General features: G+C 51.4%; 3 protein-coding genes across 7 annotated transcripts; 2 read left to right on the top strand and 1 right to left on the bottom strand.

The window, feature by feature from the left end:
- The first annotated feature begins 1,563 nt into the window (after window positions 1-1,563).
- Window positions 1,564-2,425, top strand: TMEM262 (transmembrane protein 262). Its single transcript, XM_049892443.1, has 3 exons — window positions 1,564-2,001; window positions 2,103-2,202; window positions 2,349-2,425. Exons 1-3 carry the CDS (start codon window positions 1,828-1,830, stop codon window positions 2,423-2,425), a joined length of 351 nt encoding a protein of 116 aa, XP_049748400.1. The 5' UTR covers window positions 1,564-1,827.
- Window positions 1,819-6,834, bottom strand: ZFPL1 (zinc finger protein like 1). Of its 4 annotated transcripts, none has more exons than XM_049892439.1 (8): window positions 6,751-6,834; window positions 6,218-6,327; window positions 5,793-5,904; window positions 4,161-4,354; window positions 3,993-4,065; window positions 3,772-3,918; window positions 3,464-3,587; window positions 1,819-2,925 (listed from the first exon to the last, which is right to left on the bottom strand). In XM_049892439.1, exons 2-8 carry the CDS (start codon window positions 6,317-6,319, stop codon window positions 2,739-2,741), a joined length of 939 nt encoding a protein of 312 aa, XP_049748396.1. In that variant the 5' UTR covers window positions 6,320-6,327; window positions 6,751-6,834; the 3' UTR covers window positions 1,819-2,738. The 4 variants fall into 4 exon arrangements, with proteins under 4 accessions (XP_049748396.1, XP_049748393.1, XP_049748394.1 ...); XM_049892436.1 differs by having other exon boundaries at window positions 6,642-6,825; XM_049892437.1 differs by having other exon boundaries at window positions 6,669-6,825.
- A 48-nt stretch (window positions 6,835-6,882) lies between these two features.
- Window positions 6,883-14,375, top strand: CDCA5 (cell division cycle associated 5). Of its 2 annotated transcripts, none has more exons than XM_049892442.1 (6): window positions 6,883-7,105; window positions 7,333-7,427; window positions 7,512-7,571; window positions 7,657-7,692; window positions 12,190-12,621; window positions 12,794-14,375. In XM_049892442.1, the coding sequence occupies exons 1-6, from the start codon at window positions 7,060-7,062 to the stop codon at window positions 12,872-12,874; spliced, it is 750 nt and encodes a 249-aa protein (XP_049748399.1). In that variant the 5' UTR covers window positions 6,883-7,059; the 3' UTR covers window positions 12,875-14,375. The 2 variants fall into 2 exon arrangements, with proteins under 2 accessions (XP_049748399.1, XP_049748398.1); XM_049892441.1 differs by having other exon boundaries at window positions 7,512-7,577.
- The last annotated feature ends 8,111 nt before the right edge of the window (window positions 14,376-22,486 follow it).

Raw genomic sequence — 22,486 nt, 5'->3', positions numbered from 1 at the left:
CTCAAAGGTTATAGTTTTCATTGCCCTGTGGGACATCAACCAGTTATAAATCTACCTATTCTAACATTCCTGTTGAAATGCCTACCCAGTTGCCATTTCAGTGGGAACCCCCTCACTGATGAATTTATAAACTGTAGTTATATGTTCATTCCGTACTTAGAAGTCGTGTTTTAAGTTTTTGAAAATTATACTTTGAGAACACAGTGTGATTTTTTAAAACGTTCTTTAAAATTACATATATATATGTACACCTAATTCTATGAAATTGCATAAAGATGGGGCCAGAAGATGCCCACTCACCAAATGGTTGAAGGGGTTACCTGTGTTGGGGTGGGGGTAGAAGAGGGAGATTGTGACCTTTTCGTCTATATGCTTGTGTATTATTCAAATCTTTGACAAGAACACATTCATTTATTACTTGGGTAATTTGTTTAAATAGCATTGAGCTAGGAACCTAACGTATAAAAAAATCATTTGTTTTCAAATGAGAGCTAAGGTAAAAACAGGAGTTTCAGCAGTGGGACCCTGGTTGGACACTGAGGGTATCACCCCCTCTACTGTGGTAAGGATGGGGGTCTGAGGGACTGTTGTGATTCGTAACACTGATTGGGCAGCGAGCACAGATGGTGGGTGCAGGACCCCTAACCCAGCTTCTAGGAGGCAGGACTTCCTGGGTTGGCCTGGCCTGGGAAGTAGTTTGCAGGGCAGCCAGTCAGGCAGGAGGCAGTAGAGCGGCTGACGTTAAATGCTTTCCTCCTCGGTTCTCTTACTTCACTTCCTGGGAGCTTGTGTGTCCCGCCACACCATTTGGGGCTGCTTTTCCAGCTTATTTTGTTGACACCTGGACTTTTCACTTCTTACATGAATGGGCGACACTTTTTCTTCCTGGTTTCCCTCTGCCCCTGCCCGTTCACAAGCCTCAGGTAGAACCTCAGTTTCAGCGCTCACTCCCTCATTCATTGGCTGTGAAAGCAAGAGCAAGAGTCCCTCTCTGGGCCTCACACTCATGTGCAAAACAGGATATATACCACCAGCCCCAGCTTCCTCCTGAGCTGCTGGAAAGATGGAAGTGATGGGAATGAAAATGCTTTGGGCACCTGAGGGTGGCAGAGAGAACACGGGTCAGCATGGAGACCCTGAAGGAACACATGGGAGGATAATGGCAGAGAGAACATGGGTCAGCATGGAGACCCTGAAGGAACACATGGGAGGATAAAGAGTCAGCTGGCCTTGGGCCAGATCTGGGGAGGGCATGGGGAAGCTACTGGGAATCGGTGTCAAGGGACACTATTGTCCCTTCCCTGAGTCCTCCCCATTCGGGGCTGGAGCAAATACTTGGAACTTGGAATTCACCCTAGGGCCTCCCCGCACCTGGCAGTGCCCTCCTACTACACACCTGGGTCCTAGTCTGATCTTAGACTTGCCGTGGGCCTGGGACCTGTCTCTGGACTGTTCTGAGCCCCTGCCTTCATCTGAAGAATGTGCCCACACTACCTCCTCCGTGGGACTGTGGAGGGGACGCAGGACACACACTCGCATACCAAGTGTGAGAGGTGGGCTGAGGGATGCTGTCACCAACGGGATGGGCCCCCACTGATGAGTGCCTTCACTGGCACACCCCTCCACAACTCGGAGCACCCTTGGCCCCCGTATTAGCAGGCACCAGCCTGTGTTCTGGAATCCTGTCCCCTTCTATGTCCTCCTGGTTCTAGAAGCCTGCTGCTCTTCCAGACTATCCTCTCTAGAACAGGAGGGCTCTGCTGCTTTCCTGGCGGTGCCTGCTGGCACAGGCTCCACCATCCGACTTGAGTCTCTGTGGCTGCCAGGATGCGGTGGCAGGACCGCCTGGCGGTGCTCTTCTTTCCACAAGGCTTGATGCTCACTGTGGCGGCACTGATGCTCTTCTTTGTACACCTGAGTGTCTTTGCCAGCGACATACACAACTTCTGTGTCACCCACAACTACAACCGCATGAGCTTCCACTACACGGTCTTCCTGATAGTAGGGCCAGGGGGTCAAGGGCTGGCTGGGGGAGCCCCAAGGGGCTGATGGCAACCCCACTGCTGTGTCGGGGGTCACTCTCCCACTGGACGGGTCTATAGTTCTCCCAGGTGATCAGCATCTGCTGGGCTGCCATGGGGTCACTCCAGGCTGAGATGACAGGTGACAAGTTCCTTCGCTGCTTTGCCCTGACCACCCTGAGTGAGTTTGGGGTAGGGGGAGGTTGTGCTGAGGAGCCGGGGAGCTCTGGAACCGAGACATGGTGGGTTTGGCGGTGGGGGCGGGGGGTGCGGAGAGGGAAAGGACGCAGGAGTGTTAGGCTGATGGGCACTCTCTCCTCCGCCCAGTGCTAAACGGAGCCATGTTCTTCAGCCGCCTGTCCCTGGAATTTCTGGCCATCCAGTATCGGGAGGAGAGCCACTGAGGCGTAGGGACTGGAGGCGGGCTGCGAAAGGGGAAGGAAAAGGCAGCTCGGTGTTTTAATAAAGTCTGTTGTTTATTTCCACCTGTCAGCTCCTTCTTGGGTGGGGTGGGAGGCTGGAGGCCCAGGGGAAGCAGGTCAGGATAGGTACTTAGGCTGCAGGTACTCCAGGCCCCGCCTGCAGCAACCCCATGGACTTGGCTTTGGGCCTGGGCTCTTAGTGTCTCAGGCTTGAGGAAGAGGTGTGGGAAGAAGGGCCCCCAGGTCTCCCCGCCTCTGGCCTCCAGGTCCTAGGCTGGCGCAGCCACAGGTGAGCTCAGGAGGGCCCCACACGGATGTGAGGGTTCATGAGTGGGTCCAGGTTGGGGTCACTGTCAGCTGCAGCCCGGCCCAGGCGAGACATGAGGGCCAGGAGGGCCAGGAAGCCCAGCAGCCCCAACAGCAGCAGCAGCCCCGCCCGCTGCAGCAGGGTCAGTGGCCGCTTACGAGGCCCAGCCCGGCTCCTGCGGGAATGGGGGAAAAGTCCGTTCAGGCCTCCAGTCCCTGGTTACCCCCATGGCCTGGAGAGAAGCCCTGGTCGTGACACTCATCTTCCAGCCTGGTGCCACCGTCTCTGAGCCTCAGTTTCCTCATCTGTGCCATGGGAATGCTCGTGCTTACACCTGCCCGCTGTGTGGGTTACTGTGAGGCTCAGCCCAGGTGAGGCACCCGACTGTTGTGTAAACCTGATAGGGTCCCACACCTGGAAATGTCTCAAGGACTAGGTAGTGTCAGAGCAGGAAGGGGCATCAAATAGCCTGAAGACAAGCCTCACACGTAGCAGGTGAAGAAACAGAAATAGTCTCAGAGAGGGGCGGACCTAAGATGCCTACTGCTGAGCCAGGGCTCTCTGCATAGCCCCAAACACCAGAAGCAGATATTACACAGAACAAGCCTCCCTGTCATGAAATCATCCCACCTGGAGCCTCTGGCTCTCACCTTCCCTCACCCCTCTTCCTGGCATCCTGCCCCACCTGGCTTGCCCCTCCCGACCCTGTGTACCTGAGCAGCTGGGCCAGCCAGCCCAGAGCAGGCCGGCGGCGGTACTTGTCATCATCACAGTCCCCATGGAGGCCTGGTGCCCGGTCGTCTTCCCTCGTGTCATATACCTTCCTTGGGGCTGAGGCTGCAGGGGTGAAGCCACCAGCATGGGCTCAGGCAGACAGCACCCCAGAATTGTGGGGAGGTAATGTTTATGTATGAGTGGGGAAGGGTCCCTCCAGCTGGGGCTCTGGATCCCTGGGCTGCTTTCACACACACCACCCAACCCCTTCCTGTCCTCCTCTGGCTTGGCCAGTTCCCTGGCTCACCGTGGGTCAAGGGCTCGGGACCACCCATGTGGATCACCGTGTGCTGCTCGGGCCGGCCTGGGGAGGCGGGGGGCCGGGGGGCCTGGCTGTAGAGGGCTGTGGCAGCAGAAGCACTGGCTATCTCCTCTTGTCTGGGGCTCCCACCGGCTAGGGGGAGGAAGAGAGTTGTCAGCAGAGCAGGGAAACAAAATCCCCAACAGCATGTGGAGGCCACCACTTACCGTTAAAGCTGGACCAGTCGGAGAAGTCAGAGGTGTTGAGGGGCTCAGGCTCTGGGCTCGCCACCTCATCAATCTGGAAGAAGGAATCTGTATCACCAGCCTGCCCAGGGGTGCCTCCCCCTTCATCTGGCCCAGGACAGAGGAACAGTCAGACAGAGGGACTCTCACCAGAGGAAGGCCCAGTCCTGCCCGGGCCCAGTTGACTGTGGCCAGCTTCTCTCTCAGTGCAGAGGCCACAGGGCCAGCCAGGTTGGAGGCAGGGAAGATGGGGCCGTTGCAGTTGGGGCACTGGTAGCCGGCAGGGGCCGTGTTTCGGGGTAGCTGGGTGGCACGCTCATTGAGGCAGGCCCAGTGGAAGAGATCTTAGGGCCCATGAAGGAGGGGAGGAGGGGCATGAGGGAGAAGACCAGGCTTAGTGCCCCGTCCCAGCACCTCACCACAGGAATATCTACAGGCATACACATATGCCCAAAATCTCTCCTTCCCAGCCTCACCCATTTCACTTTACCAGCGCTCCCTAAGCCTTCAGCCTTCTTGGTTACCACCATCTGACTAAGCCAAGGCAGGTGCAACCAAGCTCCCAAGGATGGGAAGAAGGTGCCAGCTAGCCTTTTAGTGAGTCCTCTCTGGGCCTGCACTCATTGTTGTTTGAGCTAACAGCTAATCAAGAGCAGTTTCTGAAATGGTTCCTTGACATACAGACCGGCACACACTCTATCTGCATACATCCATGGGCACAAACATACATGTGCTCATATACACAAACTCAAACCCCCACCATTTCTTATATCAGTGCTTGCAAGCACATTCACCCTCACACATACACATCTATATATTCACACGTCTGCTAACACTCTAGCTCACTCACCTATGCGGTCTTCTGCACCCCCATACCATATCTGTGCTCACATTTTCACATCCGTGCACTTACCCATCCACTACCCACAACTGCTAATGAACACAGTAACGCTGAGGTAAAGATGCAAAGTACACCGTATGCTCGCATTTATACATGCAATCCCAGGGTTAAGAACATTTGACTAGTGTATGATGTGCAGTTATGAACCAAGCCCCATAAAGCCTATCATATTAAAAGTTCGAGGTACGTACAATGGTCCGTAATAACAAACAAAAGCTACTTTGCAATGCGCATCAAAACATTACCATTATTACTGTGTTATTATATAAAGATGTTTTAGTGTGGCTTGAAGTGTTTAAGGTTTTTTATGCATACAGAGGTACACTACGTACTACGTACTAAGACAAACATTTCACTAACTGACATTAGACAAGATCTGTACCTAACTGTTTCAACTTACATACAAATTTGAATGGAACTCGTTCATAATCTGGGGTCTGCCTGTACACAGGCACTCACATTCAGAAATACCCACATAGAGCTGCCTCCTTTGTACTAGCTTCTTCAAAAACTTCAGGGAACGAGCAAGTTCTAAAATAAGTTCTCTTACGCTAGAGGCAGGTCAAGGTCATGACCCAGGCATCTGCTAAAAGTTCCATTAGAAACTCACTTCCTCTCTCTTTAGTCTTGGAATCAGTAATGGGTCCCGAATGTCCGAAAGCCCCAGGTCGGCAAGGCAGGAACTAGGAGCTTTATTTTTTAGAGAAAGATACTGGGGCCTAGAAAGGGAAAATGGTTTGCCTGGGGTCCCAGCAGGAGGACTAGAATCTGGGGCTCTGGCCTTCCAGGCTGAGGAGTCTCTACCCAGGGAGGGCCTGGAAACCAGTCACCAAGTTGGGCCCTGAGGCTGCCCTGGTCCCCCCGAGGTGCCCAGACCTCACCGTAGCAGATGAGGCGGATGGTATCCCGGGTGGCCAGCGGCATGTTGCACAGACGGCAGGTGGGGTTGTAGTCACTGTCCTGGAGCCACTGCAGGTAGGACTGGATGATGCACTGGAGTGGGAAAGAGATGCCACAACTGGAGCAGGGGCTCCACCGTCTATCTCCCCAGGGCCCAACTGCTCTTCTCTCATCACAGAGGAGACACAGCCTGTCATCTGTTCAATCAACAAACATTTATTGGGCACTTGTTGTCTGCCAGATTCTGCCTTAGATGCTGGGGATACAGCAGTGAACAAAAGAAACCAAGTCTTTGCTCTCATGGCGTTTCCATTCTTGTGTGAGACCCTCCAGTCAGTGATTGGGAGGAAGCCCATACTGCCTGTCCCCCCAGCGCCCTGTTTAGCCACTCCCCTGAAGGCCCCACCTTGGTGTGGTTGGCCACCATGCAGTGCTCGCAGACGTTGACCCGATGTTCGAAGCAGAAGAGGTTGGTCACCTTCCTCTTGGGGCACTTGCAAAGCCCCATGGTCGACCCTGGGGGAAGGGCCTGGGTTAGCAAGGAGCCAGGCTCTGGGAACTGCCACTGTGCGCTACTAAATCTGTTCCTTTCCACTCCCTACGCCCCTAGACACCTTTCATATTCGTCCCAACCCCGAATTCCTGCTCGCTGCCCCTCCTCACTCCGGGCCACGCCCCTTGCATACACCCCGTCTCCGGCGACCCCCATTCCTCCGGGATCCCAGCCCCCCTTCACCCCGCCAGGGCCCCCCAACAGCGTCTCTCCCTTACCACCGGTCCCGCCCCCAGGAGCCCCTCCCGAGCCCCACCCCCTCCAAGCCCCGCCCCACCTTCTCCACAAACCCCACTCTCCCGACCGTGTTACTGGTAGGCCGCGGCACTGGTCCCGACGGGCGCGTGAGGTGATTCCAGGAGCAGAAGGACAGACACTATGCTCACCAGAGCTCCCGCTCTGTTCCCTTTAGCTCCGGCCGCTCGGATTACCCCTCGGCTGCCACGTCTCTTCCGGGTGCGGCGCGCGCTGATGACGCCACAGCGCCTCCGCGCCACATCTCTGCTGACGCCAGACGTGAAAGCCGGCGAGAAGCGGGGGGGCGGAGCCAGGGCCAGGCGGCCCTCCCGCCTGGCGCCACTTCCGCTTCCTCCTGGTAGGGCGGGTAATTCGAACGTTTCCTGGAGCAGACGGCGCTCCGGGTTGGCGCGAGCCGGGGGCGGCGGCGGCCGAAAAGATCGAGCCCAAAACCAGCTATGTCTGAGAGGGGGGCGCGGTCCGGAGGGGCCGCCCGGCGTTCTGGTGAGTGGAGGGCGCGCGAGAGAGATGAGGCCGGGCCGTTTGGGCAACGCACTCTCGGGCAGGAAGGACCCCTCCTCCCAGAGAAACCCCGCGAGGCAGGCAGGCTTGTCGGCCGTGGGAAGGCGCCCCAAACGGCCTATTTGGGAACCTCCTCTCCCTCTCTCCAGAACCAGTTCCTTAGACTCTAGGGCCTAGAGTCCTCCCCTACCTCTTTTTTCTGTGTGCAGGTCCGCAGTCCCCATCTCCTACCAAATCTCTGCGGAGATCCCAGCGGAAATCAGGCTCCGATCTCCTCAACACCCTCCCGGAAATCTGGCCGAAGGTGAGCCCCGGCTTCCTCACTCAGTTCTTGCCCTGAGGCCCCCGGACTGATGTGGAACTCATGCTCACCCTTCTTCCTGTCCAGGCTCCTCATGCGGCCCCGGCCAGAAAGCCTATCGTCTTGAAGAAGATTGTGGCTCATGAGGTAGAGGTGAGGGCTATCGGGGCTTGTGGGAGGGGGAGCCAAGACTGCAGGCTGGCGAGGTGATCAACTAGTGTTGTCTCCGCAGATCCCAGCTGTCCAGTCGCCTCGAAGGAGTCCTAGGGTGAGTTCCTTTTCATCTGCTTAGAGAGGAATCCAGGACACTCTAGGACTGGGGCGGGGCAAAATGGCTGCTCACATCTGCATAGGGAGCTCACTTCGAAATGGTTGGGATTTGAATGCCTCTGGGCACCTGCATGCATTGCCTGTCTTGATTGCTCCCTGTAGACCTCACATAGTTAGCTCCTGGTGTATTTTTACTTTTTTTTTTTTAGAGCTTCTTTTAAAATCTAAGCTACGTCCTAACTATTCTTTCTTCCTAACCCATCTTGTGTCAGCTTTTATTTATGATTGTTATAAAGCTTTTATTTATAGTTGTTATAAATCACGTAGAAGTTATTACCAAGTGTCTTAGTTCTGTAGTGCTGCTATGACAGAGATACCACAAGTACGTGGCTTTAACAAGCAGAGATTTATTTTCTCACAGTTTAAGAGGCTGGAAGTTTGAATTTAGGGTGCTGGCTGTAGGGGAAAGCTCTCTGTCTCTGTCTCTCTTGGCTCTGGAGGTAGGTCCTTGTCTCTGAGCTTCTGCCTCTGGGTATTTTTCATGTGGCTTGGCATCTCTTTTCTCCCCTCTCTGCATCTCTCTTGCTTGTTTAATCTCTTTTATATCTCAAAAGAGTATTTCTCAAGACATACTCTACACTGATCCTATCTCATTAATATAACAAAGACAACCTATTCCTAAATGGGTTGATAACCACACACATAGATATTAGGACTTATAACACATTTTGGGGGGACACAATTCAGCCTATAACCCCAAGGTTGTTCCATTAACAGAAAACTTCTGCCTGAAGATATGATAAATGAGAAATACTAACTGCTTTTGAGGAGCTCATGGAGTTTGCAGTCAAGTGCAGAGAAAGACAAATGAACAAATAATTACAACCGTGTGCAGTGGGATAAAGCACTAGATGCTATGAGGACATCCAACCCAGACTAGGTGGCTTAGGGAATGTTTTGTGGAACATCTAAGTCAATTGGCATAATAAAATCTATTAAGAAAACATTCTGCTTCCCACTTTGGAGAGTGGCATTTTGTGTTTTAAACCCTAGCAAGCAGCCATCTAAGATGCATCAGTTGGTCTCTACCCACCTGGAGCAAAGGATAATGAAGAACACCAAAAACAAGGTAAATATGAGCCCGAGAGACAGGGCCACGTAAACCAGAGACTCCATCAGCCTGAGACCAGAAGAACTAGATGGTGCCCAGCTACCACCTGTGACTGCCCTGACAGGGAACACAACAGAGAATCCCTGGTGGAGTGGGAGAACAGCTGGATTCAGACCTCAAATTCTTGTAAAAACTCCAGACTTAATGGTCTGACTGAGACTGGAGGGACCCCAGAGGTCATCATCCCAAGTCCTTCTGTTAGTTCAAGACTGGAACCATTCCCGAAGCCAACTCTTCAGACAGGGATTGAACTGGACTATAAGACAGAAAATGATACTGGTGAGGAGTGAGCTTCTTGGCTCAAGTAGAGACACATGAGACTATCTGGGCAGCTCCTGCCTGAAGGGGAGATGAAAAGGCAGAGGAGGACAGGAGCTGGTTGAATGGTCGTGGACAATACAGAATATAGGGTGGAAAGGAAGAGTGCTGTCACATTAGGGGGAGAGCAGCTAGGATTACATATTAAGGTGTGTATCAGTTTTTGTATGAGAGACTGACTTGAATTGTAAACTTTCACTTAAAACACAGTTTTAAAAAAACTTATGAAAATAAAGAACTAGGTTAGACATAACATATTTAAAACTTTGTTGAAATACATTGAGACTTACAGAAAAGTGTTAGGAATATTACAAGACTGGTGCTTGGCTACGAACCTAAAGGTCACCAGTTCAAACCTCCTTAGCGGCTCTGTGGGAGAAACACCCGACAATCTGCTTCTGTAAAGCTTACAGCCTAGAAAACCCTATGCGCCAGTCACTTAGGATTGCTATGAGTTGGCACTGACACCATGGCACCCAACAACAACAACAACAAAGTTTACCCTTCACCCAGATTCTCAAATTAACATCTTTACTACATTGGCTCTTTCATTCTCTCTACGTCTCTTCCTCTTCTCTGAACCATGTGAGAGTACCATATTTTTTGCAAATAACTTGTCTTCGTAAATAACATGCCAACACATTAAACGGGCATAGCGTGCTGCCATGGATTGAATTGTGTCCCTCCAAAATATGTGTCAACTTGGTTAGGCCATGATTCCGAGTATTGTGTGGTTGTCCTCCATTTTATGATTGACATAATTTTCCTATATGTTGTAAATCCTAATCTCTGATTGAGATTAGGATTTACATGAGGCAAGATTGAATTATGTTGAAGAGGATTAGGGTGGGAGGTAACACCCTTGCTCAGGTCACATCCCTGTTCCAATGTAAAGAGAGTTTCCCTGGAGTGTGGCCTCCAACACCTTTTATCTTACAAGAGATAAAAGGTAAGGGTAGCAAGCAGAGAGTGGGGGACCTCATACCACCAAGAAAGCAGTACCGGGAGCAGAGCACATCCTTTGGACCTGGGGTCCTTGCGTGGAGAAGCTCCTAGTCCAGGGGAAGGTTGATGAGAAGGACCTTCCTCCAGAGCCTACAGAGAGAGAAAGTCTTCCCCTGGAGCTGATGCCCTGAATTTGGGCTTGTAGCCTACTAGATTGTGAGAAAATAAATTTCTGGATAGCTGGCAAATCCCATGGGTTATTTTCAAGAACCAGAGACAAAAGGCTAAATAGACTCCTTTGTCTCACAGTGATATGCACCCCCCTCCCCCCGCCCAGCACCGCCCAGACGTGACTGTCCCATTATGCAGAACTTCGCTCAAAGAGTTTCTCTTCCCAGATGCCTTCCCTGTCACTGTCACATTTTTCCCTGTAATTCTCCATAGGCATTATCACCATCTGGCTGTATGTGTGGTTGGTGGTTTGTCACATGCTGGTTGGCTTTCTCTCCCCTATAAGGAAGTGTGGGAACAACTACATCCTCCATGGTAGCCACTTATTCTTGTTCATTGACTGATAGTTGTGAGACATTGAGCATATGAAGCTGTTAGGACCTGGATGACTGCTTGGCTGTAGGGGAAGACGTAGTCAGGAATGAGTCCCGTTTGGTTCAGCATCCCGAGACCCATGGGGCAGATTCCCCTCAGAGGTGATAACCAAGAAATGCCTATTGATAATATACCTCCCACGAGAGGGTATGTCCTGCCTGCTGCGCACCCCCCCCCCCCCCCAGCCCTGGCCACCGTCAAGGTTTACGTACATTGTTCTTTCAGTGGTGCTAATTGAGCTCCTGCTCTAGGCAGGGCTCAGCTGTCAGTGCTGAGCACAGGCAGGGTCTGCCCATCAGATGAAGCCAAGCTCACATTCTAGCTGGGGTGACAGAGTTAACCAGAGAGCAGTGGTTGCTGTCCAGGAAATAAAGGAGATCATTGTGCCAGAGAACGACTAGCAGAGGTGAAGAGGAGCTGTCTAGGTCAGTGTAGGGAGGGTCTCCCTGAGGAAATGGCATTTGAACTCAGAGTGGACTCACGAGGAGCCAATAGGCGAACCTCAATATGCATGTCAGGTTAGGCCACTCCTTTTCACAAGCTTGCCAAGGCTCCCTGTGTCTCTCACAGGGTCCTACAAACCCCCTGTGGCCCCCTCCCCAATTACCTCTCAAACCCCTTCAGTTCCCCTCCTCTGCTTACTCATTGCGGCTACACCAGCCTGCTTGCTCTTTTGCCGTGACTGCACCCTCGCCTCAGGGCTTTGTGCTTTCTGTTCCCTCTGTCTGGAACACTTTTCCTCCAGACACCCGCATGACTCACTCCCTCACCTTCCAGCCGTAGCTCAAATGTCAGCTTCTCAGTGAGGCCTGCACTGACTTCCTATGTAACATTCTCCACCCCGCTACTCTTCGTTCTGTTTCTTCTGTAGTGCTTAATGCCTTCGAACATGCTACATGATTTTACTTGTTATCTGTTTTCTCCCACTAGAATGGAAGCTCTGTGGGAGCAAGGGTTTTATCTGTTTTACTCCTGGCTGTCTTCCTGGTGCCTAGAACGATGCCTGGGACATAGCAGTTGGTCAGTAAATACATATTGGCTGGATGGACATTTTAGGAAAATTAGCCTGCCAGCTGTGGCAAGTGGACCCGAGAGGGCGGCGTGGGGGAGGCAGGAAGAGCAGCTAGGAGGATGTTGAGCTGGTCAGATGACAAATAATGGTGGCTTGCATCAGTCAGAGAGGTGGCTGGGTTCTGGTCACATTTTGGAGACAGCTGATGGTCACAAGTCTTGGGTCACAAAAGCGGACTCCTCAGAAGCTGGGATAAATTGTTCTTTCCTTCCTTCCCCACATTTGTCTCATGTTCTGATTTGTTACTAGGTCTTTCTCTTCTTTCTCCTTTAAAAGTGTTTATCCGGTGAGTCCGTCTTTCCACCTAAGTCTCCCCGGTCCTTCCTGGAGGGAGGTGGTACAGCTGAGTAACAGGGAGGCGTCTCTCTTCTGTCCCGGTGCAGATTGCTTTTTTGTTAGAGAAAGAGAACAAACCTCCTAGCAAGGAGCTGACTAAGGAGGACCTCTTCAAGACGTGTAGCACGCCTGTCACCCCATCCACCACTCCTGTGCTGTTACCCCTGACTGTCGAGTCCAGCCCCAGGAGCGGAGACCTGGATACCAGAGACTTGGAAATGTCTAAGAAAGTCAGGCGATCCTACAGCCGGCTGGAGGCCCTCAGCTCCACCTCCATCCCAGGCCGCCGGTCCTGCTTTGGCTTTGAGGGGCTGCCGGTGGCACAAGATTTTGCCAGAGTCTCACCTGTGGTGTGTTCGAAGTCATTTGAGGTCACCGGTGTCTCTGTGAAGCCCTGGGCCCCAGATACAACTCTCCCTGGGATCTCCCCACCAATCACAAAAGAGAAACGAAAGAAGAAGAAAGTGCCAGAGATCCTGGTGAGTGAGGGGCAGGGGCTTCCCTCTGCTGTCACGCAGCACAGCCAAAGACATGTGGGTTGGGCTCAGCTCTGTTGTTTGGGGGAAAGGTGGCATCTGCGGGGGGTAGGTGGAGGTGCTCCGCCAGCGTGCTCCCTCTGCGCTCACCTGCCCCCCGTTTCTCTTCCCCCAGAAATCGGAGCTGGATGAGTGGGCCGCGGCCATGAATGCTGAGTTTGAAGCTGCTGAGCAGTTTGATCTCCTGGTTGAATGAGATGAAATGGGGGTTCATCTGGCCAGACTCTCCCCTCCTCCCCTGTACATAGCTTCCTTCTCCCCTCCCCCTGTGGTAGCCTGGAAAAGACACTGGGGTCCACCTCTGAGGGTTCAGGTGGCGACGGCCATCTCAGTTGCAGGAAATGGGGTCCATCTGGCTTGGCCACTCATCAAGGTCCTGTCTCTAGTATGTGGCCCCCTTGCCCTTCCTCTCTGCCTCTGGGGATCTGGCCAGAGGGCGTTAAAGGGCAGGGGCTGGAGGGTAAGGGCACCTCTGCTCTTGTTGGGAAGTGTTTGGCTGCTCGGAGCTGGCCCCGATGGAAACTGGCACCAAGGGCTATGGCCGGCTTCTGATGCTCTCTCTCTAGTTGCCTTCTGTTGGGCTCTTGGTTCCCAGCTGCAAGCCTAGCTGTGTAAAGAGGCTTTAGGTTCCATGGGGTTCCTCTTAGATGATGTCGATGGTCCAGGAAAGAACTTTGGGTTGGAGGACAGCTTTATCTTTGAGGAAGAAGCTGGCACTTGGCCTGTAGAGTCTACATTTTGAAGAAGGGAGGGAGGCCTTGGTTGGGTCTCAGGCCATAAGCTTTTATGACTAGGAGCTTTTTTATAGTCTTGTTTTCTGTTGTTGAGGTCCTCAGTAAATGCCAGGGGTGCTGGCTGCTTGGAGCTATGAGTGTATTTTAGGGGGTGTGGCGGCCATGGACTGGGCTCACCTGGGCACCTCTGAGGGGCTAGGATGGGGCCTTACCACCCTGCCGCCCTGCAGGAAGGACCCATGGCAGGAGGCTCCCCGTCTCGTCAGTCACACCCATTTCTTACAAAAAGCACTGAGGTCTACTCAGCTCTGGAAGAAAAAGTTACTAGGTTGGAAAGTCCCAGTCCCATCAGCATTTACAACTATACTCGTGAAGTTCTAGGAAGACTTTCTCAAATGACCAGAAAGGGATAGAAGTTTATAGAAATTTTAGCTTCCTTGTTCACCTCTCAGAAGAGAATGCTGCCTGAGGAAGGTACCAGGAGCTGAGTTAGGGGTCTCGTCTCGGGGGAATATCCCCCTGTTCCCTTTTCTGCATACTGGTACCATGCTACCATCCTGCCATAGCCCAGGCCAGTATTACTTTTGGTGCTTCCACGTTCATGGAATTGGAAGCAAGAAGTGTGGAGGGGCTGCTGGATAATAGAACATCGGGGAAGACAAGTGCTTGGTTGGGGTAATTGGACGCAACGGCACAGGCCTGGTGGGCGCTTATAAAACCCTTTGTGAGGCCTGGGAGTCCCAGGGCATCTGTTTGGCATGTTGTGCCTTGTCAGACCCTGCACACAAGCCCCCTGCGGATGCCCTTTTAGCTGGACCCCACTGGAAGCTTTCTTGTCCTCACTCTGGTGAGCGGAGCTCTTGGGACGTGCATTGGTCCTGTGGTGGCGGCTCAGGGTAGACAGATGGGGTTGAGTTGACATACTGCAGACTTCTCGGTCCATGAGCAACTGAGAATGTAGGGTTTAAGGAAAAGTTGTTTGTTTGTTTGTTTGTTTGTTTTTAATAAAAAAACAGATTAAAGAATTTCTGCTTGTTTGTAGACTTTGTTTCTATTATTGGGGCAGAGGCAAGGCTGTGAGGTCTAGGAAACAAGCCTTCTTTGGGCTGTCACCAGGGTTTTCCCTTTGTACAGTGGCTGTCAGCCTGGCCTCCCACCAGGGGACCTGTGGCAGATCATGACCCCATCACCACCATGCCTGTTTTTCTGTCTGGTCACCCATCTCTGCCTGGAGAGGCGACCTTGAGGCAAGGCCTGCCTGCACCTGTCTCCTTGCTTGTGCAAGCCTCCCTCAGCACCCAGGGGAGATGCTGGGCACCAAATGCCCTCTCAAGTCCAGTCTTCATCCCCCTGCGCCTCTTTCCTTTCAGGTTCCTTCAAAGGAGCCAGAGTCCTGCAGCTGCCCAGCCTAGATGCTCCACAGCTGTGGGTGCCTGGGGGAGGAGCTGGGGAGCTTGTCAAAGATGCAGTTTCCTGGGCCCTATCTCTGGAAATTCAGTGGGTCTGAAGCGAGGCCCAAGAACATGCGTGCAACTTGATGCAGGGAGCCCAAACCAGCTTCCCTCCGTCTCATCCTCTGCACTCATCCTTGCCTTCTAGTCTTTACAACAAAGTCAAGGCCATTCAATTCTTCCCACAACCTTCCCAAACCTATCCACTATTACCCCCTTTCCCTACCTGGAGAGGGACCCTCTTTTCAAGGTCAACCTCCATTTATCTCTGAGACCTTGCTTGGCTTTTTCCTACAAGTTCTAAACAGGCTTGTATCTATTGTAAAAAACAACCCAAAAGTCTTAAACGCTAGCAAGCGGCCATCTAAGATGCATCAATTGGTCTCTACCCACCTGGAGTAAAGGATAATGAAGAACACCAAAGACAAGGTAAACATGAGCCCAAGAGACAGGGCCACATAAACCAGAGACTCCCATCAGCCTGAGACCAGAAGAACTAGATGGTGCCCAGCTACCACCTATGACTGCCCTGACAGGGAACACAGCAGAGAATCCCTGATGGAGCAGGAACAACTGTGGGATGCAGACCTCAAATTCTAGTGAAAACACCAGACTTAATGGTCTGACAGACTGGAGGGACCCCGGAGGTCATGGTCCCCAGACCTTCTGTTAGTCCAAGACTGGAAACATTCCCGAAGCCAACTCTCCAGACAGGGATTGAACTGGACTGTAAGACAGGAAATGATACTGGTGAGGAGTGAGCTTCTTGCCTCAAGTAGAGACACATGGGACTATGTGGGCCGCTCCTGTCTGGAGGGGAGATGAGAGGGCAGAGGGGGACAAGAGCTGATTGAATGGACATGGGGAATACAGGGTGGAGAGGAGGAGTGTCCTGTCTCATTAGGGGGAGAGCAGCTAGGAGTACATAGCAAGGTGTGTATAAGTTTTTGTATGAGAGACTGACTTGAATTGTAAACTTTTAAAGCACAATTGAAAAAAAAAACAAAACTCAAAAAAGCCTTGGCCAGCATCTGTATGAGCTACTACCGTAGCCCCATCCTTCCAGAGTTAAGCTCCTTGGAAGAATGCTCTGAAGTTCTGATTCCTTTCCTTTTGCTGCGGGTGCTCTTATCTCTCAGACTGGGCAGAGGCAACCAGGGATCCCCTGATACTACAGGCGGGTCCTCTGCAGCCTGGCCTGGAGCGACCTTTCTCAGTCCTCTTGGCACTGCTGGCTCCTTGGTGGCCCCTCTTCCTTGGGTTCCCCTTAAACACCAGGGCCCCCGGGTTCAGTCCTGGACCCTCCTTCCAAACTACTTGTTCTCCCTGGATAAACTCAAGCTCTCTGGGCCACCTCTTTGTCACAGACTTGTCAGTCTTTATCTTCAACTCTTGAGCCTCAAACGAGAATCTGGAACTGCCTTCCAGATCTCTCAACCGAGAAATCATCTCAAACTCAGCTCATCGGCCAGCTCACCACCTCCTGTGTGCCCTAGGCCTTAGTGTTACAGCTGCCCTGGTCATAAGCCAAAACCTGAGCGTGGGCAGTTCTGCCCTCTCCCTCGCCTCCCCCATCCGTCAGCCTTGAGGCCTGTCAGCACTACCCCCTCAGCATCCCCCACAGCCACTGGACAAACGCACTGACTGTGAGTGGGCCTCCTTCCCACCAGCCTCTGTCATCTCTCCAAACTGCCCACACTGGGGCCAGAATGAGTTTCCTCAGAGTCAAAATGTGGTACTATCATCCCTTGTGTAAAACCCTCTGGTGACTGCCCATTATCCATGTGGTGGCGTAACACGTGGTCATTGGTCTTTGGTTGTGCTGTGTCGCAGCCTCCTCCAGGTGGGAATCTGCAGGATCCCACTTCCCTCCGTGGAGTGAAGAGACCAGACACTGGTTCTCCCTCATCCAGGCAGCCAGGAGGTGGGTGCCTGGCTCAGCTCAGCTAATCAGGTTCTCTACCTGAGAGAGGACCACAGACAAGGATGACAGGATTCAGTGAGGGGGGCGGCACCACATGTCCAGGGGCAGTCATTCCCCTGGCCTCCATTGTCCAGTGTGGAGATGGCAGGATGCTATTGTTTGCTCCTGTGGTGGGCTGTAATGTGGTTCTGGCCACCAACAGCAGTAGCTCCTGCCTTTTTGAATCTGGTTCTAAAATTTCCTTCAGTGACTCCCGATTCTTCCAGTAAACTTTTCTACTCAAATTAAGGTCCCTAGGTGGTGCAAATGGTTTGTGCATGACTATGTTTTTTTTTTATGTTATAAAGGTTGGTGGTTTGAACCCATCGGAAGAAAAGACCTGGGGATCTGCTTCCTTTAAGATTACAGCCAAGAAAACCCTTTGAAACAGTTCTACTCTGTAACACTTGGGGTCTCCATGAGTCAAAATGGGCTTCATGGCAACTAACAAAGACTGCTCAAATTAGCCAGCGTTTTCAGTGGTTTGCAACCAGAACCTTGACTCCCTCAGCAGGGCCCACAAGGACTCCAGGACAAGGCTGGGACCCGCATCTCTGGTCTGATGGTCCACAGACTCAGTGTAGGCCCCAAGCTGCAACCAAGTCTGCACCGGCGAGCCTTTGAAGAGCCTGCTGTCTGCCTTGAGTGTTCTGCCCTACCCTTACCTTGCTGGATGAATCCTGCTTGGGTAGGTCACTTCTGCCCAGCCTTTCCTTCCTGCCTGTCTCCTCCGCAGTGGTCACATAGTGGGCAAGAGCACAGGGTCCAAGTCCAGGGGGGTTTGAATCCTGGCACAGCCAGTTATGCGCTGTGTGATCCCAGGCAAGTTAATTAACCTCTCTGTGCCTCAGTTTCCCTATCTGTAAAATGGGAACAATAATACAGTAAAACCTGCAAAAGCCAGAACCTGTGTGAGGTGGAAACCTGTCAGAAGGAAAACTCAAATATTTCCCACAAATAGAGAGCGTTAGAAAGTGGTAAGACTGCACCTTGTCAAAGGCTGAAAACTCCCGAGACTTGGAAAAACAAGGCAGTCCAGTTGTGTTCCGGCTCTCACAGGTTTCACTATAGTACCTACCTCATAGCGTTTTGGCGAAACCAAAATAAAGTGATACAAGTAAAGAGCTTAGCATGTAGTAAATACTCAATGAACAATAGTATGTTCAGGTAGAACTGTGTTTAATAAGTGATCACTAGTCGTGTCATACCCCATCCAGTATTCACTCCTTAAAGGAGGAAATTTGGTTTTGTTTCCTCCCAACACTCAGAGGAGGGTCTTGAATAAAGTCAAAAACAAACCAAGCCCAGTGCCATCGAGTCGATTCTCATGGCGACCCTATAGGGCAGAATAGAACCGCCCCATAGAGTTTCCAGGGAGCACCTTGCAGATTCAAACTGCCGTCCCTTTAGTTAGCAGCCGTAGCACTTAACCACTATACCACCAGGGTTTCCTGAATAAAGTTAGATCTCAGTAAATATCTGTGGGCTTGACTACCCATTGAACCTGAGCACCTGAGGCTGCCCCACCTGTCAGCAGCAGAGAAGGATTTGAACACGGGTCTACTGATTTTCAGTTCTGAGCTGTCTTCTAAGTCCAAATTAAGCACCTGTCTACTTGGCCAGTGGGACCTTGGAGGGGGCACCAAAGGAACGCTAGGCATTCTCTAGGGAGGACCTTTGGTGGCCTTGTGGAAAGACGGGTTGGGCACAGTCAACAGTTCAACAGGCAGGCCTGAAGGCTGGGCTGTGGGCAGAGAGAAGAGCTCAGGAACTAAAGGCCCTTGGCCTTCCTATTTTATTACAACTTTCTTCATTTCTAACTCCTTATATGTACTGTATTTTTATACAACTAACAAGCGTGTCATGCGTTTTTTGCCAATCTTGCACTCCCTGCCCCAGGTATTTTTGAAGCACCTATGCTAATTTTTTTTTACAGCAACATGTAAAAAAACTAGCATAGTGTTCTTACGAAAATACCTGGGGGTGGGGTGGGGGGGCGCGGTTGGAAAGAAAATTATTTGCATAAAAACACGGTATATTTCTCCAGTCACCCTCCTCACATACTAACTGGTAACTATGAAACTTTTCATGCCTCCCAGTTTGCTCTGATGAGCCCCAGTGTGGGGACCTGGTGTTAAGGTGGCCAAATTCAGCACATTAAAAAACAGGACACCCCGTTCAATTTGAATATCAGATAAGCAAGGAATTTCTTTTAGTATGACCAAAAAGAAAAAAAAAAAAAAAACCAAACCTATTGCCAGAGAGTTGATTCTGACTTACAGTGACCCTATAGGACAGAGTAGAACTGCTCCATAGGGTTTCCAAGGAGCACCTGGTGGATTCAAACTGCCTACCTTTTGGTTGGCAGCCATAGCACTTAACCATTATGCCACCAGGGTTTCCTCTCTTAGTATAAGCATGCCCAAAATCAGACAAAGAACAAATAATTTTCTAGTATAAATATGTCCAGTGCAATATTTGTGACATGCTTATAAAAAAAAATTTTTCATTGTTTATCTGAAGTTCGAGTTGAACTAGGCATCCTGTGTTTTATTTGACAACCTCCAGGGTGCACTGCTATCTACATGTACAGGCCATCACAAGAGGCCTGCTTTTGTGGTGTGACAGTGTCTCAGGCACACCCTCCCCAGTGTTAGCATAGTTTAGATACTTGTCATGTGCAGCATTGCAGTTGCCTCTCCTTCCCTCCCAAGACCCTCCCTCAGCTTCCAGCTTCCTGCTCCCTCTGTCTCCTCCTCCCACCCACCTCCAAGCTTCACCCAAACAGCCCCTGCAGACAAACACACAAAGACTTCCGGTGCCTCCTGGTAACCTGTGGGCCCTTTGCCCACTACCCTGTGTCCCAGCAGGGGTGTCTCACTCCTGAACACACCAGGCGCTTCTATACCATCTTGCTTTTGCCCAAGCTGCTCCTTCCTGCACCACCCTCTATCCTTCTCTGGCCAACAGACATCCTGCTCATTGTGTAAGATCAGACGTCATCTGCTCGGTGAAGTTTTCTAGAGACCCTAAGCAAAGTGTGCGGCTCCCCCTCTTGCGACCAGGGCTTCCTGTACAGATTTCTGTTGTATCACATCTCCCGGCTCTGTGATCATCTGCAAACCTGGGGCCTTCTCCAACCTCCAGACATGACAGAAACAAGTCATGTTCTTTTGTGTGTTCTCAGGACCTGGCCCAAGGTCAGCCAGTGTCTACTGGGGCCCATTCACTGCACAAATAAATCATATTCTAGCACATTAATAAGTCATAATTTACTTATCTTTTCTTGTATTGGGGCCCATTAGATCACCACGATGGACCTCTGCGTGAATTTTTTCTTTTTTCCCTTCAGAGTTGTTTTTAGGCCATCGTTTCTGAAGTGAAGTTACAAGGTGCAAGGCTCTGGCTAATTTTGTAGCTCTTGTTATCCGCTGCCAGGTTCTCCCTGGGAAAGATCACACAGGCACAGAGCTGCCTGCTTCCAAGCACCCACACCAGCCTGGAGCTGGCCTCGTTCCTGGATTATGGGCCTTCTGTGGGCACTGGGGGCCCCCGAGATGCCTGTCTCCATCATGTGGATGGGAACTGTGTTCTTTTAGGCCGCCTGGAAGAAAAAAAAAAAAAAAACCCATTATGTTGACTAGATTCCAACTCATAGTGACCCTACAGGACAGAGTAGAAGTGCCCCATGGGGTTTCCAAGGCTGTAGTCTTTATAGGAGCAGATCACCACATCTTTCTTCCATGGAGCGGCTGGTGGAGTCGGACCACTGACCTTTTGGTTAGCAGCTGAGCACTTAACCACTGTACCACCAGGGCTCCTTTAGACCACCTAGGAAGTTTCAATGGAGCCCTGGCAACGTGACAATTAGGCATTCAGCCGCTGACCAAAAGGTTGGCCGTTCAAATCCACCCAGCGGCTCTATGGGAGAAAGACCTGGCCATCTGCTTCCATAGATTACAGCCTAGAAAACTCTATGGGGCAGTTTTGCGTTGTCACATGGGGTCGCTGTGAGTCAAAATCGACTCAGGACGGTTTAGTGTATTGCAGGGAGCACATTCTGTAGACTCCTGCCTCAAACCCAGAGGTCTGTCAGACGTCGGGGTGCAGCTTAGTGTGATGAAGGGGCCCCATCTGCAGTCGCTACTTGTCCTTGATCATTTGGGCAGCAGATGCCCAAGGTTCTGAAAATCTGAAGGTGAAAAATGGTGACGACTCTGTCTAGCGACTCAAGACTTTTGTGACTTGGAAAGAAACTGCCATTTCAAGCCTTGTTGGTGGAACATGTCACACCAGCTGCTGGAGAGCAGCCCAGAAATCCTCAAGCTTGTCTGGGCTCCAGCACCACAGGCAGGACCGTTCCGAGAGACCCTGGGAGGGGCATTTGCTCAGCAGAGAAATGCGTGGGCAGAAGTCCACTTGGCAGAGGGTGGAAAGGGACCGGGAGAGGAGTGAATGGCCTGGACAAGGCCTGGCGGTGGGAATGCGTTTGGGGTGGGATTGGGAAGTGAGACCCTGTTTAGTCTGAGTAGAGGCTTGTTCAAAGGTGGTGGAAAATTAGGTGGGTGAGAGAACAAGAGTATTGTTGACTGGGGTCTGAATGGCATGGTGGGCACTCTGCCCTTTGGTTTGCTTCTCCACGTCCGTCTGACAGATTATTTCCACACCAAGAATGGGAGCAATTTGCCACTTTTTCCCAAATTTTTTTTTATTTTATTTATTTATTTTTAATATAATAAAAAAACCTTCTATAGGATTCCTTTAAATAGCATCCCCACGCTCCCAACCCACACACGACTAAAATGCTATAACTCTACAGCTTCCATAGTGTTGCCAGATAAATCACCAAATGAAACCTGTTACCAGCAAGTCAGTTTTGACTCATGGCATCCCCATGTATTACGAAGCAGAACTGCTTCATAGAGTTTTCTTGGCTGCTATCTTCACAGAAGCAGGTCACCAGGCCTTTCTTCTGTAGTGCCACTGGGTGGGTTCCAACCACTAACCTTTCCATTAGTCCAATGCAAACCATTTGCACCTTAGATAAATTATAGGACACCCAGTAAAATTTTTATTTCTGATTAACAACAAATAATTTTTTAGTATAAGTATATCCTAAATATTGTGTGGGATATACTTATACTAAAAAAAATTATGTGTTGTTCATCTTATATTGAAATTTAACTGGGCGTCTTGTATTTTATTTGCTAAATCTGGCAACTGAAACTCTGAGAGGTCTGGCTTACTGGTGGTGTAGCCTCTGTGGACTGGAGGCTGCCCCAAGACAATGTAACAAGGCTGCAGCTCACCTGCCTGGGCTTCTGTCCCCTCAGTCTCCCAGGAGCCGACAGAGGGCCTTCCCCAAGCCTGTGGTGGAATCAGTGGCGCAGCCTGCTGAGAAGCGGAAGCCTGAAGATTCTCAGGTCTCCAAGGAGTCTGACGAGGAGGTGACAGGCAGCACCAGGGCCTCCCAAGGCTGAGGGCAGAGGCCGGGTGGCAGGGGTAGAGGAATTCTCTCCCCTTCCTGGGTGGAGCCCAGAACTCCAGCCATCTCAGCCCCACTCTCTTGCTGCAGCCTCCAGCTGTGGGAGGGGGGAGTCTGGGCCCAGCTTGGAAGAAAGGGCAGAGGTCTGTTCCAGGAGCACTTCCTGGACAACTTA

This window comes from Elephas maximus, chromosome 7 (assembly GCF_024166365.1).
Source record: "Elephas maximus indicus isolate mEleMax1 chromosome 7, mEleMax1 primary haplotype, whole genome shotgun sequence".
NCBI lineage: Eukaryota > Metazoa > Chordata > Mammalia > Proboscidea > Elephantidae > Elephas > Elephas maximus.
This window is presented reverse-complemented; position numbering and strand designations above follow the sequence as displayed.

Coding starts and splice junctions, on each gene's coding strand:
- TMEM262 (XM_049892443.1), top strand. CDS start 1,828: ATGCGGTGGCAGGACCGCCTGGCGGTGCTCTTCTTTCCACAAGGCTTG. Junction 2,002..2,102: donor ACTACACGGTCTTCCTGATA/GTAGGGCCAGGG, acceptor ACGGGTCTATAG/TTCTCCCAGGTGATCAGCAT. Junction 2,203..2,348: donor CTTTGCCCTGACCACCCTGA/GTGAGTTTGGGG, acceptor TCCTCCGCCCAG/TGCTAAACGGAGCCATGTTC.
- ZFPL1 (XM_049892439.1), bottom strand. CDS start 6,319: ATGGGGCTTTGCAAGTGCCCCAAGAGGAAGGTGACCAACCTCTTCTGC. Junction 5,905..6,217: donor TGGTGGCCAACCACACCAAG/GTGGGGCCTTCA, acceptor TTCCCACTCCAG/TGCATCATCCAGTCCTACCT. Junction 3,588..3,771: donor TCCCGAGCCCTTGACCCACG/GTGAGCCAGGGA, acceptor TCACCCCTGCAG/CCTCAGCCCCAAGGAAGGTA.
- CDCA5 (XM_049892441.1), top strand. CDS start 7,060: ATGTCTGAGAGGGGGGCGCGGTCCGGAGGGGCCGCCCGGCGTTCTG. Junction 7,106..7,332: donor AGGGGCCGCCCGGCGTTCTG/GTGAGTGGAGGG, acceptor TTCTGTGTGCAG/GTCCGCAGTCCCCATCTCCT. Junction 7,428..7,511: donor TCCCGGAAATCTGGCCGAAG/GTGAGCCCCGGC, acceptor CTTCCTGTCCAG/GCTCCTCATGCGGCCCCGGC.